Source organism: Gambusia affinis, linkage group LG03 (assembly GCF_019740435.1).
Source record: "Gambusia affinis linkage group LG03, SWU_Gaff_1.0, whole genome shotgun sequence".
NCBI lineage: Eukaryota > Metazoa > Chordata > Actinopteri > Cyprinodontiformes > Poeciliidae > Gambusia > Gambusia affinis.
The window spans coordinates 414681-429905 of record NC_057870.1 but is presented as its reverse complement, the minus strand read 5'-3'; the positions used below and the strand labels follow the sequence as shown (position 1 = coordinate 429905).

Sequence of the window (15225 nt, the reverse complement as noted above, 5' to 3'; positions counted from 1 at the left end):
GAACGACCAAAGTTCTAAGATTGTCTTAAGGGGAAAATGTAGGAGTGAACTAACGTGTAGTGTGAACTATTGCATCAGGTAGTCGATGTTCCATCTTCTCTATTTAAATCTAATGATTACTGAAGGGCAATATGGTTTACAGACTTTATAATCTGAACTCTTTTGGTTGAATGCAGTATTTATTTACACTTTGATGTTTTTATTCAAGTACATTTTTATTAATGGAGACTGAGGATCCATTTTATTTTTGTTTTTGGTTGTTTTGTTTATTTGATCAGTTCCAGTGTTAAATGTTCTTTTGAAAATAAAGTGTATCTATCTTTGACAGGAAATCACATGCATTATTATGTCATTTCCATTAAATCAGTGTACAAAGGTCTTCAAACAATATTATCGTTTATCACAGTAGTTCGGCCGTCGCAGGTTCGATTCCCAGCCTGGTGACCTTTGCCGCATGTCTTCCCCCTTCTCTCATTACCCTCTTTCCTGTCAATTAACTATCAAATAAAGACCTCTAGAGCCAATAAAACCTTAATAAATAAATAAATAAATAAAAACAGAACACCACTCGAGTTCAGATTGGGGAGCCGTTCCTCCCAACCACGCGCCTCCAGGTCTCACTGTCATTGCCCATGTGAGCATTGAAGTCCCCCAGCAGAAGAGCATTGCTCCTGGGATCATTGGGGCACTCAAACCTCTCCACCACGATAAGGTGGCAGCCCAAGGAGAGGGTGACTGCATTGCTTGGTAACTTAGTGCAACTAGAATGTTTGCACTGGACATGGGATTTATCTGTATAATTGGATTAAATTCACTTTTTTTGTAAATGTGTGTTGTGGATGGTGCTACATAAATAATGGAGCTGTGCAACATCAGTAAAGCCTAAAAATGGCAAATATTTTATTGGTTTGTTTGATATCAGGATGGGTGGAAATTAGCAACCCGCCACAACGAAATAGGGGTAAAAGTATAAAGTGGCGTATAAATTGGAGCAATGCATCCAATTTACACCCAACCCACCACAGTGGCTGCGGTGGGTTGACAATTTGGGCAGGAAAAAAAAGCTGCATTCTGTTTGAACTTCTGTCCAGGGGAGGACTGACCGTCTGGAGTCCAGACTGATGCATTTACTGTCCATATCTGGCAGCTCTACGCTGTCATAATTTAACAAAAGCATTATGTTAAATCAATTTTTTATTGACTGTGACAGCCCATTGGTTGATTTTATAGATGGACATTGGGCTTATCCAGTGAAATCCCTCAGTCTTCTTTGGCCCACCCCTCCCCTAACCGGAGTGGGAGAAAATGAGCGGATATGAGACGGGGCGGGTCAGAAAAACTACCACAAAAGGTAAAAAGCGCAAAAAAACCCATTCAGAAAAATGTGTCAAACTAACTAACTTTGACTGCTGGAGGAGATTCAGTAGGAATTAGCGATTCAGAGGCTTTATTGTTGGAGGAGGATGAGGACAGAGACGTGACCAAGGACAGTTTGAGGAAGAGTTCAGGTTAGCTGCTGCCACCCGGTAAGAAGGAATGAAAATGTTCATAAAGAAAAAGTTTCATGCAGGCAGGAAGGCAGGTGTGTGTGAGGGGGAAGCTAAGCTAACATTAAGCTCCAGGTAAAAACTCTGGAGTAACACAGGAATGATGATGATATGATGATGATGGCCCATGATATTAATAATGAACACGTTCTGAGATATTTTAGTAATAATTGTTAATTTCAATAGAAAATGTAATAAGCAAGGGAAAACAATTAGAACAGTTAGAAAACAGCCATTGATACAATTTCAAAATATTTTAGAAATGACTAGACGTATCTCCTCTGGGGGAAATCCAAGGCGTTCCCAGGCCAGCCAAGTGACTTAGTCCTTCCAGTGGGACGTGCCCGGAACACCTCACCAGGGAGGCGTCCAGGAGGCATTCTGACCAGATGCCCGAACCACCTCAACTGGATCCTCTCGATGTGAAGGAGCAGCGGCTCTACTCTGAGTCCCTCCCGGATGACTGAGCTTCTCACTCTATCTCTAAGGCACCAGACACCCTACGGAGAAAACCCATTTCGGCCGCTTGTATCCGCGATCTCGTTCTTTCAGTCATGATTCTGAGATACTTAAACTCCTCTTGAAGTAGGACACTCCTCCGTCCCAGAGAAGGCTGTACCCTTTTCCGGCTCAAGACCATGTCCTCAGATTTGGAGGCATGGATCATCATCCTGGCTGCTTCACACTGAAACTGCTCCAGTGAAACCCTGACCTGATGAAGCCAAAAGGACCACCTCGTCCGCAGAAAGCATAGATGCAATTCTAAGGCCACCAAAACGGATCCCCTCAACACCTTGGCTGGTCTAGAAATTCTGTCCATAAAAGTAATGAACAGAATCGGTGACAAAGGGCAGCCCTGGCGGAGTCCAACTCTCACTGGAAACGAGCCCGACTTACTGCCGGCAATGTGGACCAGACTCTGACTCCGGTCATACAGGGACCTGACAGCCTGTATCAAAGGGCCCGGTACCCCAAACTCCCAGTTAGTACTGGTTTGGGCCTCCTTTTGCATGAACTACTGCATCAGTGTGGCGTAGCATGGAGGAGGTCAGCTTGTTCTTCAGTCTCTGGACATAAACAATGGGACATGTGTCTTCCATGTGTGGAGTGTCTCTCTGTGCTCTGACACCTTGTGAAGCTTTCCCAAATGCTTCAGTTCTTCCTGTTGCTGGTGTTTCTTTTCCTACCACACTTTTAACTTCCACTCAACTTTCTATGAATAAGATATCTTTACTTGTTTTTATTTATTTATTTACAATAAATAAATAAATAAAATTATTGTAAATAACTTTCTAACTTTTTGAGACATGATTTCTAAACTCTAATAATTAAAATTACAAGAAATAAAAGCTTGAAATCATCCACTCATTGTGTACTGAGTCTATATACAATATACTGTATATTTAATTTTCATTAATGAGGGACAAAAAATCTAGAGGTTTTTTCTGATATTCTGAGCTGGTGTGTGTGTGTGTGTGTGTGTGTGTGTGTGTGTGTCTGTGTCTGTGTATTGCTGCAGCTTGCACAATGTGCTGTAATCTTTTGAATACATTTGAATCATTCACGTTTGGTTGTTTGTCAGTGGTTACTTGTCAAGAGACAATTGTTGGTTTATGACTTTTGTGTGTGTGTGTGTGTGTGTGGGTGTGTGTGTGTGTGTGTGTGTGTGTGCGCATGCATGCTTGTTGTCTGGCGAGTGCCAAAAGCAGAGACAAAAGGACTTTATGGTTCTCACAGTTCTGGATGAACAATGTAACAAGAGAGGCCTGTTCAGGGTCAGGCAGAGCGGTCAGTGTCCTCATGTGACTCTGGTGTCATTCTCCACATTTCTCCAGTTCTTGGAGAGTGAAGTGGAGAAATGACATTGAGGATTAAATGAATGTCTGTGTGCAGCTGAAGCACATCTGGAAAGTTCCAGGTTTGTGTGAGTTCATGTTGATGTGAGCTGAAGTTTCCATGACCAGAAATAGTGTTGGTTCCAGAGTTATCCTGTTTATTTTAAATCTCATCATCTAACGGGTTAGGGTTGGGGTTAGCCTCTGGATTGGTTCCTATAGTTGCCATTTCTGCAGCCAGCTCTGGCATTGTGCTCTGTCTCCACTTGAGAGATAAATTTTTTCTTAGGTACTTGCAGTATTTTTTTCTGTTATATTGAAAAGAGAGAGGACAAGAAAAAGGTCACACATTGAGTTTAGCACAGGAATATTTCTTGTTCTTCCTGTTTTATGTCATATGAGCTGAACTCAGACCTGCCCCGGCCCCATTCCTCAGCAGATACTCAGCAAGGTTCTCATCTCTTGTCTTTTCTCCTCTGCAGTGGGTGCTGGCATTTGAAATTTTCATCCCACTCGTCCTCTTCTTCATCCTCCTGGGTCTGAGGCAGAAGAAACCAGCGATCCCCGTCAAGGAAGGTACGCAGACTGGAGACTGCAGTAAACTCTATGTTCATGTGCATCCTCTAAAAGTTTGAGACTTACACAGATATCTGAAAGAGACTTCTTAGCATTCTTTTATGTGACTTCCAAAACTTTGTGCAACAGCAGCAGTTTGTTGTCCAGGAAAGCTCACCTGTACCCAAGGACAAATCCTCCATGTTTAATATGGAAGAAGACATCCATATAAAATACCAACAGATTTCCATTTTTATCCCAGTCCTTATTGCTGACTGAGTGCCACACCTGGAATGCTTTAAATGGCACATGCTGCCTTTTTATAGTCTTTTGCTAAATAAATATTTTGTGTATATTTAAAAAGGAAAGAAGACATTTTAGGATTATTTTACAGAATTGGTGTATCGAGCTAGTGAGGAATTTCTCAGAATAGTTTCTAGATTGCCTGTCCCAGTAGTTTATTACTAAAGTAGAATCACTTCTGTAGTTATGACAACGCTTTTTCTAGACTTGGATTCGTCCTGCAGGTGCAGCTACTGGCCCTTGAACAGTTGGTTTCTGTCAACATTTTAAAAAGTCTTTCTTGTTTTTAATTAACAATTTGATGAAATTCCAATTTCTTTAGAAGAGCAAAAATCAAAATGTCAATGCCTCTGAAGGTCTTTGTTTTGACAGTGGACATGATGTTAAAGTTTTAGTTGAAGTTATTTCTACATGAAATGATCACGTGTGTCAACAGAGTGTGACCAGTAACCAGTTTGAGATGTGTTGTTGGCTCATTCCTGCTGGTCGGACTCTGATTAAAGTTTTTAATTGAGTTAACTGCAGGGTGTGTAATTAATTAATTGGATTTGAATCAAAAACTACACATCAATAAAATAGGCTCTGCACACCTATGTAGATATTTCAACATTTTTAATGAAAGTAATTGTAGGACCTATAAATAATCAATCACAATTCATTTTGTTGTATTAAGAAAAGACGATGCTGTTTCAGGCTGCGATAGCTTCACTGACAGGCTAACTCCTTTCAGCACAACTTGAACACAACAATAATTGTCCCAACAAATCGCTTTCTGAAGTAGAATGAATCCCCAGGAGGCCAACAGAATCAGCTTAGTCGTCCATTGCTGCTGTGTGTAGATGCTGCTTGTGCATTACATTTACAGTTAATCAGAAATATGTGAAAACCAAAAAAAAGTGTGATTAATTGCCTCAAAAATTTTAACGCATTAAAATCAATGTAGTTAATCAAAATGGACGTGTGAAAGTTCCGGTCCTTGTTATTTCACTTTGACTGTAAGTCTTATTGTAACAGAATGTTACATCCTACCAACCTTTACCCAGAATAAAAGAAGTGGTGATTTCTGATTTTGCAAAATTTTAATAAGGTTTTTTGATCATAAGAAGCTGTGTCTGCGTTTAGCAGTTGTCATAAAGTGCGGTAATGTGAGGTGAGGCAGGATGCAGCAGACCCAGGTGAAGTGAGATGATGATTGTTTTAATAATTATTCAAGCTCCATACAGTCCACAAGATTCTGGCAGCATGGCTGAGAGGAAGCCAGGACTCACGCTGGTAGCAACAGAATAAATGCGTGGCATACAAACGGGCAGGCAGAAATGACACGACAAGCGACGATGATCCGACAAAGACTCGAAACATGACAGTAGTGGAGTTCAGCTTTGCTTTTTTGATATTGTCCTAATTGATGTCTGATACACTACATAAAATTAGCAGCCTGTTATTTAAGATTGCATAGTACTAAATGACAGAACAAATGGAAAACGTGGTTTTCAATGAAGGAAGAAGGGAGTGGGAGATCGACAGGCGGATTGACACAGCGTCTGCCGTCAAACGGGCGCTGTACCGGTCCATCGTGGTGAAGAGAGAGCTCAGCCAAAAAGCGAAGCTCTCGATTTACCGGTCAATCTACGTTCCCACCCTCATCTATGGTCATGAGCTTTGGGTCATGACCGAAAGAACGAGATTGCGTATACAAGTGGCTGAAATGGGTTTTCTCTGTAGGGTGGCTGGGCTCTCCCTTAGAGATAGGGTGAGAAGCTCAGTCATCCAGGAGGGACTCAGAGTAGAGCCGCTGCTCCTCCACATCGAGAGGGGCCAGTTGAGGTGGCTCGGGCATCTGGTCAGGATGCCTCCTGGACGCCTCCCTGGTGGGGTGTTCCGGGCACGTCCCACTGGGAGGAGGCCCCAGGGAAGACCCAGGACACGCTGGAGGGACTATGTCTCTCTGCTGGCCTGGGAACGCCTTGGGATTCCTCTGGAGCAGCTGGAAGAAGTGACTGGGGAGAGGGAAGTCTGGGCCTCCCTTCTGAAGCTGCTGACCCCACGACACGACCAGGATAAAGGGGAGAAGATGGATGGATGGATGGATAGTTTTCAATGTTTAATTTTATTCATTAAGGGAAAGAAACTGTCCAAACCAACCCAATACAAGCCCAACAGCAGCTGTCACCAAGGATAACCCTAACCCTTCAATTCTTTGTGGCAAAGAATTCTGGATTTCAAATTGTTTTGAAGGTTTTATAAACTTTTCAGATTGATGGCAAGCAGCAGTTACTTCTCCAAGGATCTTGATATTTCAGAACTTACAGACATCATCAGATTGATGAAACGAGAATCTATTTGCTCTGTGTCCTGCTCTGACTCACTGCCAACAAGCTGCTTCTTTCTTCTTCCAGTAGAGTGGGACTATAGAGGTGTTTGCTGCTCTGACCTGTCCAGCTCTGCTTTTTACTGCAATTAGTGGGCTATCTTTGTCTGTATGTATGTGTAGTCTGTGTGCGGTAGGTGTGTGTGTGTGTGTGTGTGTGCGTGTGTGTGACTGTACAGACAACAGTTTTACTTGCAGGTTTTTATTCTACCTTTATACTGACCTATATTGCAGTTCAGTTGTATTTATCATGTGTGTTCTGTAAGCACATTGTTGTCTAACCATATCTTTCATTTGATCTTTTTATTGTTTGCTTACAGTTGAAACCAGAAGTTTACATATGCCCTTTTGTCCCTGTCTGAAATGAAACCATTTAGATCAGTTAAAATTAGCAAAATTATTTGTATTTGTTAAACTCTGCACTAATTAGATAAACAACATGCAAAATTTATTTATGAATAGCCTATCTTCAAAATCAGAAGTTTAGGTACACTTCCTCAGTATACCACTGCCTTTGAACTGTCTGACTTGGAGCAAACCTTTTGAGTTTTTGCCATTTCTTTGCTGGAATCCTGACGGATGCTTCACTCTCAGATATCTGGAAATTGTTACTGAGGATGAGCCAGACTGGTGCAGCCCTTCAGTCCTCCTCCTGATATTTTGGCTGATTTCTTTTGGCATAGAGAAGTTTGTTCTGAATTATCCTCAGGCAATAAGAAAAAAGAGCTCTGTGTCTCTTAAGTCATTTCTGGTTTCAGTTGCCTGTAATTTAGTGATGTGACATCTTGTCACCACCCTAATTAATAGTTTAGTTTTGTTCAGATCAATCCTTACCGGATTCTTTTTAGCTTTGGTCCCCTAGAGCGCCCCCTGTTGCTTTCACCAGTTGAACAGTAGCATCCAGTTGATGCACCTTTGTTTTTGTTCTCTCATCTTCCCTCTACCTTCTGTCTGCTGTTCTTCCTTTGTTTCTCTCTGTCTGTCTGCGGTTCTTTTCGTTCCTGTGCATGATGCATGTTCCCAACCTGTTGGATGGAGCAGTGTGTAAGTGTGTAATGAACAGAAAACTGTCTCTGGTGATGAGATACATGAATCAAGATGTGCTATCCTCCTCTACCTGTGTGTCTTTATCTATGTGAACTAAATGTTGAACCTTGAATTAGCAAAAAATGGTCATTCAGCAACACAGCTGGCTTTTGTCTATAGTGCAACATAAAAAAATGTTGTTTAAGAGTTAGAAGGTTTAAAGTAGCAACAGAAGTCCAACCTTTGTGTGACGTTTCGATTTAGCCTCAGAGCATCAGGGAGGATTTTCTGTCCCCACCTGGTCTAAACTCAGACAGTTAGAACTGTTTCCAGCCTTCAGTCTTCTAACATGAGCAACCGAATGGCAAGCAGGGACTTCCCACCAAGAGCAGTGCCAGACTCTCAGTGGGATTGGAGTGAGATTCGGTATGCCCACCAGATGATTTGAGACCAGAAGTGTTTAATAAAAGTCTCAGGAACTGGTTGACGGATCCGGCTGCTGCTGCTTTGTCTGACACACCGACCTACTTCAGCTCTGATCTGAAGAGACTGGGAGCTCATGTCATTCCTCAGCTAATCCAACTTTTTGTGAATGCTGAGGCTCAGGGTTTTCAGGGACGATGCTACAAAGTTTTAAAAATGGCACTCACAACGTTTTGATTGGTTGTGGGTCTCCATGAGCCTGGTTGGTTCAGCCACTGATAGCAGCTGCTGCTGTCAGTGGAGAAACACCAAACTGTTCAAGTTTAGCACTGAAAGCTTTCTGATGATGGTGAAGACCTCCAACTCATCACTTGCAATAGAATCATACAACCTTCTAAAAATCAATTTATTGTTTTTGATCCAGATGTTTCCTTTGTGATGCAGACGCCTTTATTCCTGTGAAGGATCTGGGATCAGGCTGATAAATCAGACACAGAAGTAACCTTAAACAATATGAAAACAATCACATTATTTTATGTAACTGATGTTTTCATTTCATATTCTGTACTAGAACAGACCGTAGCTCCAACTGAATAAATGTTTTCTCATGTTTTAACCACAGCAGAAGCTGTTTTTTATGTGATAACTTACAAGCAAGATGTCTTGCCTTTAAGCTGGTCTGTGCTTGCTGAACGACCGACTGCAGCAGCTCTGATTACTGCAGGTCCCTCTGAGTCTCGTCTTGGTGTCAGGATGGTAACGGAGCCAGTGCATGAACTTCCTCATCTCACAATGCAGCTTCCTGCTTTCCACTACTTATGTAAAAGACCAGAGTGCAGCCCTACATGGAGGAAGTCTAAAGTGATGAGGTTAACCGTGGAGCTCAGAAAACTTCACCACACTAAAAGAAAGATGCACCAACTGGCAGCTTTAGCTGTCCATTTGTTGTGTTTTTATCATGAATGGTTTGAGTCATCTAAACGTAGAAACAAACTTTGTGTTCAGAAACAAGAATACTGACTAGGCCTAAAAATCTGCTGGCCACCAAACTTCCCCTCTAAACATTTGTTGAAGATCATATTCTCCTTCACTTTTCTGAATAATAGCTTTGATGTGACTGTTTAAAGCTGCAGTGTGTTTGGATGGACCAGTGCTGGCTCTAGTACCATCCTGTGGTGTGCTACCGACTCTCCAGTCTGTTTAACTCTGTTCCACTCAGCAGGACAAAAACCTCATAATGTCTTTCTATTCTACTGATGATGCATTCATTTTCTGTACTTATCCTGAATTTCTACCTGGATGGTCAAAGAGGACCCATGTCAGCATGCTGATAGTTTCTACAATTTCTTCTGGTTAAAAGTCTTTTTTTTTTTGTTGTTCTGGTTTTATTTAGATTCCTCCTATTCCTTTAACTGGAAGATCAGCTGTAGAAAGGTTAACTACATAACATACAGTATCATCACATCGAGTGGCATGCTAAGTTGTTGTAAAGTGAACGTAGTACAGTAGTGAGAACCTGTAACAAAATGACAGACATAAGAATATTATTAGTCATATTTCTAGAACCTAATGAAATTGGAGTGATACCTACAGTGATAAATAAATAATAAAGTCTTAATCAGTCCTGAGGGAGCTGCATAAGAGTGTGTGTGATTTCACAGCTCTTGGACAAAAAGCTGTTTCTTAGCCAGGTGGTTGTTTACTGTGTCTGTACAGTTTCCCTGATTGTAGCAGAACAAACAGTTTGTGTCCTGGGTGAAGGATTTATTATGTGACTGTTGTTATTATATGTAACTTTATTAGTTATGATCAAAGTTTCTAACAAGTTTATGCATTTTTCATAACTTTGTGCTCATGTTGTATAAAACAGAAAGCCATTTCTCCTAGCTGCTGTCACTATGCAGAGGAGGAGCCATGTTTATTAGGGATGGTAAGACAGGTGAAAACCCTCTGTGATGCTGGGGGCCGGTTTCCCTTCCATGTGGCCCTGAACACCATCAGTGTGAAGGGCATCACCTGGTTCTTCTAGGGGCGGGGGCCCTGGGTTTAGAGTTATGAATGAATGCATGCTAAACATTTCACGTTATATAAATATTTTAAAATGGTTCCATTTTTATCGATATAAACAACACTCAAAATACATCTTCTTGGGACCAATGTGGTGTCGTCTCACATGGGATGTTTTGTTGTATGTAATCTGCATGAGTAAATTTCTTTTCTTTGGGATCTGGCACCTCCAGCCAATGAGCCCTTGTTGTTCTAAAAGTGGCTCTCAGCACCACTTTTAAGTAGCATGAGCTTTTAAGTAAGAGTTTGGTGAAGTGAAAATAGGTCGTTTTTGAGGCTGTCAGCGGAATAATGATCTATCAACCATTATGGTTCACCAGACACTATTGAACCTCCTGCCCCAGACCTAGAGTCTGTAGAAAGCTTATTGAAGCAACTCAGGAAGAGATCTTTGCTCTTTTCACATTTTTCCCAGGGATACATACGGTCTTCACTTCTGCTTTTTGTATTCTTCCATCCAGAGGTTCCTCTGCACCGCTCTATGTGCAGCAGCAGATTTCCCATTTCTATCAAAGTTCTGGGTATCTCATGTAGATGAGATGGAAAAGTGAAAAGTGTTTTTGTGGTCAAATGAAAAGGATGCTTGTTCACAAGAAACCATCACAGTTGCCATGGAAACTAGGTGCTATTGGCAAGAAGTGAAATTTCAGGGGCTTTGTCCTGCTGAAAGCTGCTTCATCCAATGTTTCTGAAGAATGGAGGCTGTTTATGTTGAACAAAGAGGAATAGTGTCTAAATGCAGCGCTGACATGCAGGAGCCTCTCTCACCACTTCCTTCCTTCTAACACAAGCACAGAAACTTTGTGTGTTTTTTCATTACTGTCTAATTGAACATTTCACAATAAGACCACTTTTACTTGATCTTTTTCTAACTCTGATCACCACCTCCTTGTCTACCACTCTTATGACTTCTTCTTTTATCTCTGGCTCTTCCTTCTTTTTATTCCTCCATCTTTTTTTGCTTCTTTCTTCCACCAAGCTTTTTACAGTGCAGCGCCGCTCACCTCAGCCGGCATCATTCCTATCATGCAGTCGCTGTGCCCAGATGGACAGAGGGATGAGTTTGGGTTCCTGCAGTATAAAAATTCTACGTGAGTAGAACGGAGCACAGGATTTGCTCTTAAACATTCCTGAGTCACTTTGTGTTTGATTGTCTTTTTAGCAGTAAGTACCACTATCAGAAAAGCTTTCACCAAAAGTGAACTGATCAGCTGTTAAATACCATCCTGATATAATCAAAGTATTTGATAAATGAATTGAAAAGGTGAAATTCTTCTAGGATTTAAATCTGGATGGAAAATGTTGCCGATTTGCTGATTGGTTTTGCCACACAGGTGACTTTATCACAAAACTAGGATTGAAACGATTAATCAGATAAATTGTGATTAATTGATTGTTAAATTGAACTACTTTAGTAATTGATTAATCATTAATTGGAGTCACACACACATAAACAGGTTGTTTGCTGAAAGAGCAACATAGTCAGAGCAGTAATGAAGCCAATATAAACATTTTACCTTTCAAATCAGAAACCTTCTTTGTGTGTTCTATCCAGAACTCACCCAGCACTTTTAGCTTTACCTGGTTCAAATTCTGTGAGGAAAAAAAAATCTGCTATTAAGTACCTTTTGCTATCTAATAATTAATCCGTTAGTCCCAAAATAATCACATAATAATTCAGTGCTGCAGAAAGGCTTCTTCACATCTTGATGTTACAAGTGTTGTTAGCTGCAGATGCAGTTTTTGCTCCAAATGATCAAGCATGCACTAAATGAAAGCTGCTTTGGAAATAAAATGTTCATTTTCTGATTTAAAAAGGAATTGAATTGTTTATTTGTGTTTTAGTGCATTGTTAATATTGTCTAAAATAGGCTTAAATGCTTAATTGAAAAATATGCAGAATGTGCCAATTTTTTATCCATTAATCATCAGAATGATCGATAGAGTAATCATACACTAAAATAATTCTTAGTTCCAGCCCTAGATAAAACACTGGGCATGAAAGCCAGTGAGAAAAACGTCCAGTAACTTGATGTCAAGTTCTAAAATGTGATCAATATATAAGTAATAAAAAGTTATATTTACCCCTTAAACATAAGGACAGAGTACATCAGAATCCCTTTGTTCTCCATGAATAGGGGAAAATTACAGCAAAATTCTTTGCAAATATTTCTTAAATATCACTACAAGATGAATGATTTGGATTGCAAATAATCATAAAAACGTTTGTGAAATCCTGGTGGGACTGGTCAAAGTCATTCCATTAACAAGACAAATGAGAAGTGAAGAATGTCATGATGGGGATAGACTGTAAACTGCTTCGTTTGATTGGAACCAGGACCTGACCATGTTTCATATCCATCTGGTTCCAGAGTGACTCAGCTGCTGGAGCGAATCAGTGAAGTGGTTGAACAGAACCGCTTCTTCACACCTGACAGACCGGGTTTGGGTCAGGATCTGGAGACCCTGCAGCAGCAGCTGGAGAGCCTCAGTGCTGCACCTTTACCACCCGACTACAGCTTCAACAGGAGCCAAGGTCAGACTCTCTTCAGCTTCACTTTTACCAATAACAAGCTTCGTTCTTTAACGAAGCTTGTTAAAGAACGAAGCACTCTTCTTTCTTTCAGCACTCGGACCTGCTGGAACAGGTCCGAGTGTTTTCACAGAGCTCTGCCCTCAGAACCATCCCTACGCCCCCCACTGACAGACAGAGCTGGATCCAGAAGTGGAGCCCAGACACAATCTGTCCCTTAGGGGTTTTCATTGCTCATTGAGATGTTTATAACAGTTACATATTCTTCACTCAAGGCAGCATTAGGCTTTCATTATTAAAAAAGGTGTTAACAACCCTTTTCTCAAAATCATTTACTGATAAGACACTGGTTTACTGTGAGGTGAAACCCATATCATGTAATATTATGTCATAAACTGGAACATTTGGTCATATTGAACAAGTCTAAGTAAAGATCAGTCTCCTCCACATCAGCAGCTTTCTGCACAGATGAATCTACTGGAAAGCAGGAAACCAGTCCCAGTCTGGTCTATGTGAATCTTACTGTTTGAATTAAATATTGGAACCTAACAACTCCCCACATCTTCCAAACACTAGAGCCATGTAGTGGCTGTAGTGTTTAGCAGCTGTCAGTCAGTCCAGTATGTTCCATGACAAAAGTCAAAAGGATTCAAGAAAACAGATTTGCTGGAATGCATTCAGCCTTCAGTCACTTCTGGGCGCTAACCCTAAATCTAACCCTTAGTCACTCCATCCCCTGTTCTAAGAGACCTCCTCAGCTTTCTGAGCTAGAGCTAACAGTCACATGCTCCTCAGTCTAGCTTTCAGTAGCAGCATCCTGAACCAAATGGTCTCCATGACAATATAATTTCTCTTTAAACATCTTTGGTTTTTCCTCCCACTTTTTAACCACCTCACTGATGCTAGCTATAGCTAACACTGAGCCTCTTCCTTTCAGTAGCAACATTTACTCCACAGAGTATCGCCACTGACCTGCTAACTCTTCGGTATGGTGCATTCACTGACCAGAAAAAAGAGTTTTTTGTTTCTAACTGACTAGTCAGCTGGAAATCCAGCTTCTCAGTGTGACTGATGTTGTCTTGGTGACTCTGCCATCATTACTGTTGATGTTACTGAATCTCATGACTCAATGTGTAACCACATTAGTAGATAGTTTTCACCTGTGGTGTTGCTCCACACGGAGCATGATGACTAAGCTCACCAAACGACACCAACAGGTCCAGCTGTTCACACGCCTCCGAACTCACCCAACTGATTGAGAATCTTCTTGAAGTTTTCTTACCTGAAGGAACAGATTGATTTTCTCCTGCTGCCTTTGCCTTACCTTTGGCCCTCATACTCAATATGATACAAGCATATTGGAGATATCCAGTGTTTGTCAAAAGAACTAAAATTGCCAAATTAACTGTGTGAACATGAGGACCATTTATTTAATACAGAATAGCAGCTGGAGCTCCAGGAGTCTCTTTGTTCAGGAAAAAGACAAACACAAAAACAAAATAAAATACCCACTGTTACTCACTAGGTTTAGTTACCAGTAGTTAAGTTTATTTGATCAAGGACAGCATAGTAATCAATGTTAAATGATAAAACAAAGCAACCATTGTTATTTTGTACAAAGGTTATCTAGCCGAAGGCTAATTTGCCAGCTCTGTACTTGGTTGTACTCAGTAACTTCATACTTTCACTAATAATTCATTCATTCCAAGTAAAAACAAATACTTGTCCTAAAAAGTAATAATACTTTGAGGATGTCAAAAACTGCAGTTTCTACAAGTCTGAAAACCCTACATCATTTTTAAAACTCATATTGGACATGGAACAGAACCATCGTCCCTCTCCACTTCTCAAGACGTTAGCCTTGCTAACAGCAGCTCTATGGTCCGCCAGAACCTGGATCTCTGACTGATCCGGTGCCGCCCAGAGGTAGCGAAAGGGTGAACTTCTTCGCCAGGTGCAGCGATGACCACGGATAAACCGTACAGTACTGATCCTGCGCTTTGGGTAAAAACTGATGAGTTTGTGGGAGTTTAGTGGGCTGAGCAAGAAGCAGGGAATATGGATGTTAATTTTTAAGCATCGGAACATCTTTACAAATATTAGAAACATTTCTCCAGATTGCGTTTTGAAAGCCAGCTCCAAGTGGTGAATACATCCAAACACAGGCTGAGTTTTCCTCCATCCCCCATGTGTTTTATATTTTAAACAATGTTAAAAGTCAGTGACGCTTTGAAACGGGTTTCTGTGAGTGGAAAAAAGTAACAGAATGATTCAAAGAGAAGGAAAGCGGCTAACGTCACAGAAAGGTAATGTGACTGCTCTGTTCCCTGAAGGAGAGGAACGAGGCACAACACATAGAGTTTGGGACATATGTACACACCTTGTGGAGCAGCCATCAAACCTAAGACAAAAGCACTGAGTTAGTTTGCAACCTCCAACCCAGGGGAAAGAACAGAATGAGCAACAGAAGGGGCTGTCACATCCAGACGATAAAACCGAACAAAAGTGTGCGTTGAAGACCAGCTGGCTGCAACATAGATGTCAGTCACAGGGACCCCTCTGAAAAGG

The 15225-nt window shown here is 41.1% G+C and overlaps 1 protein-coding gene across 3 annotated transcripts in view; it reads left to right on the top strand.

Annotated features, from left to right (window-relative positions):
- Nucleotides 1-15225, top strand: part of abca2 (ATP-binding cassette, sub-family A (ABC1), member 2) — a 122593-nt gene that overhangs the window by 16470 nt on the left and 90898 nt on the right. For 2 of the 3 annotated variants that reach the window (XM_044107852.1, XM_044107833.1), the window contains exons 2-5: nucleotides 3865-3958; nucleotides 7650-7652; nucleotides 11104-11215; nucleotides 12497-12660. In XM_044107852.1, coding sequence (XP_043963787.1) covers nucleotides 3865-3958; nucleotides 7650-7652; nucleotides 11104-11215; nucleotides 12497-12660 — 373 coding nt within the window. The remainder of the gene's footprint in view (nucleotides 1-3864; nucleotides 3959-7649; nucleotides 7653-11103; nucleotides 11216-12496; nucleotides 12661-15225) is intronic. The other variant, XM_044107843.1, reaches the window with a different exon arrangement.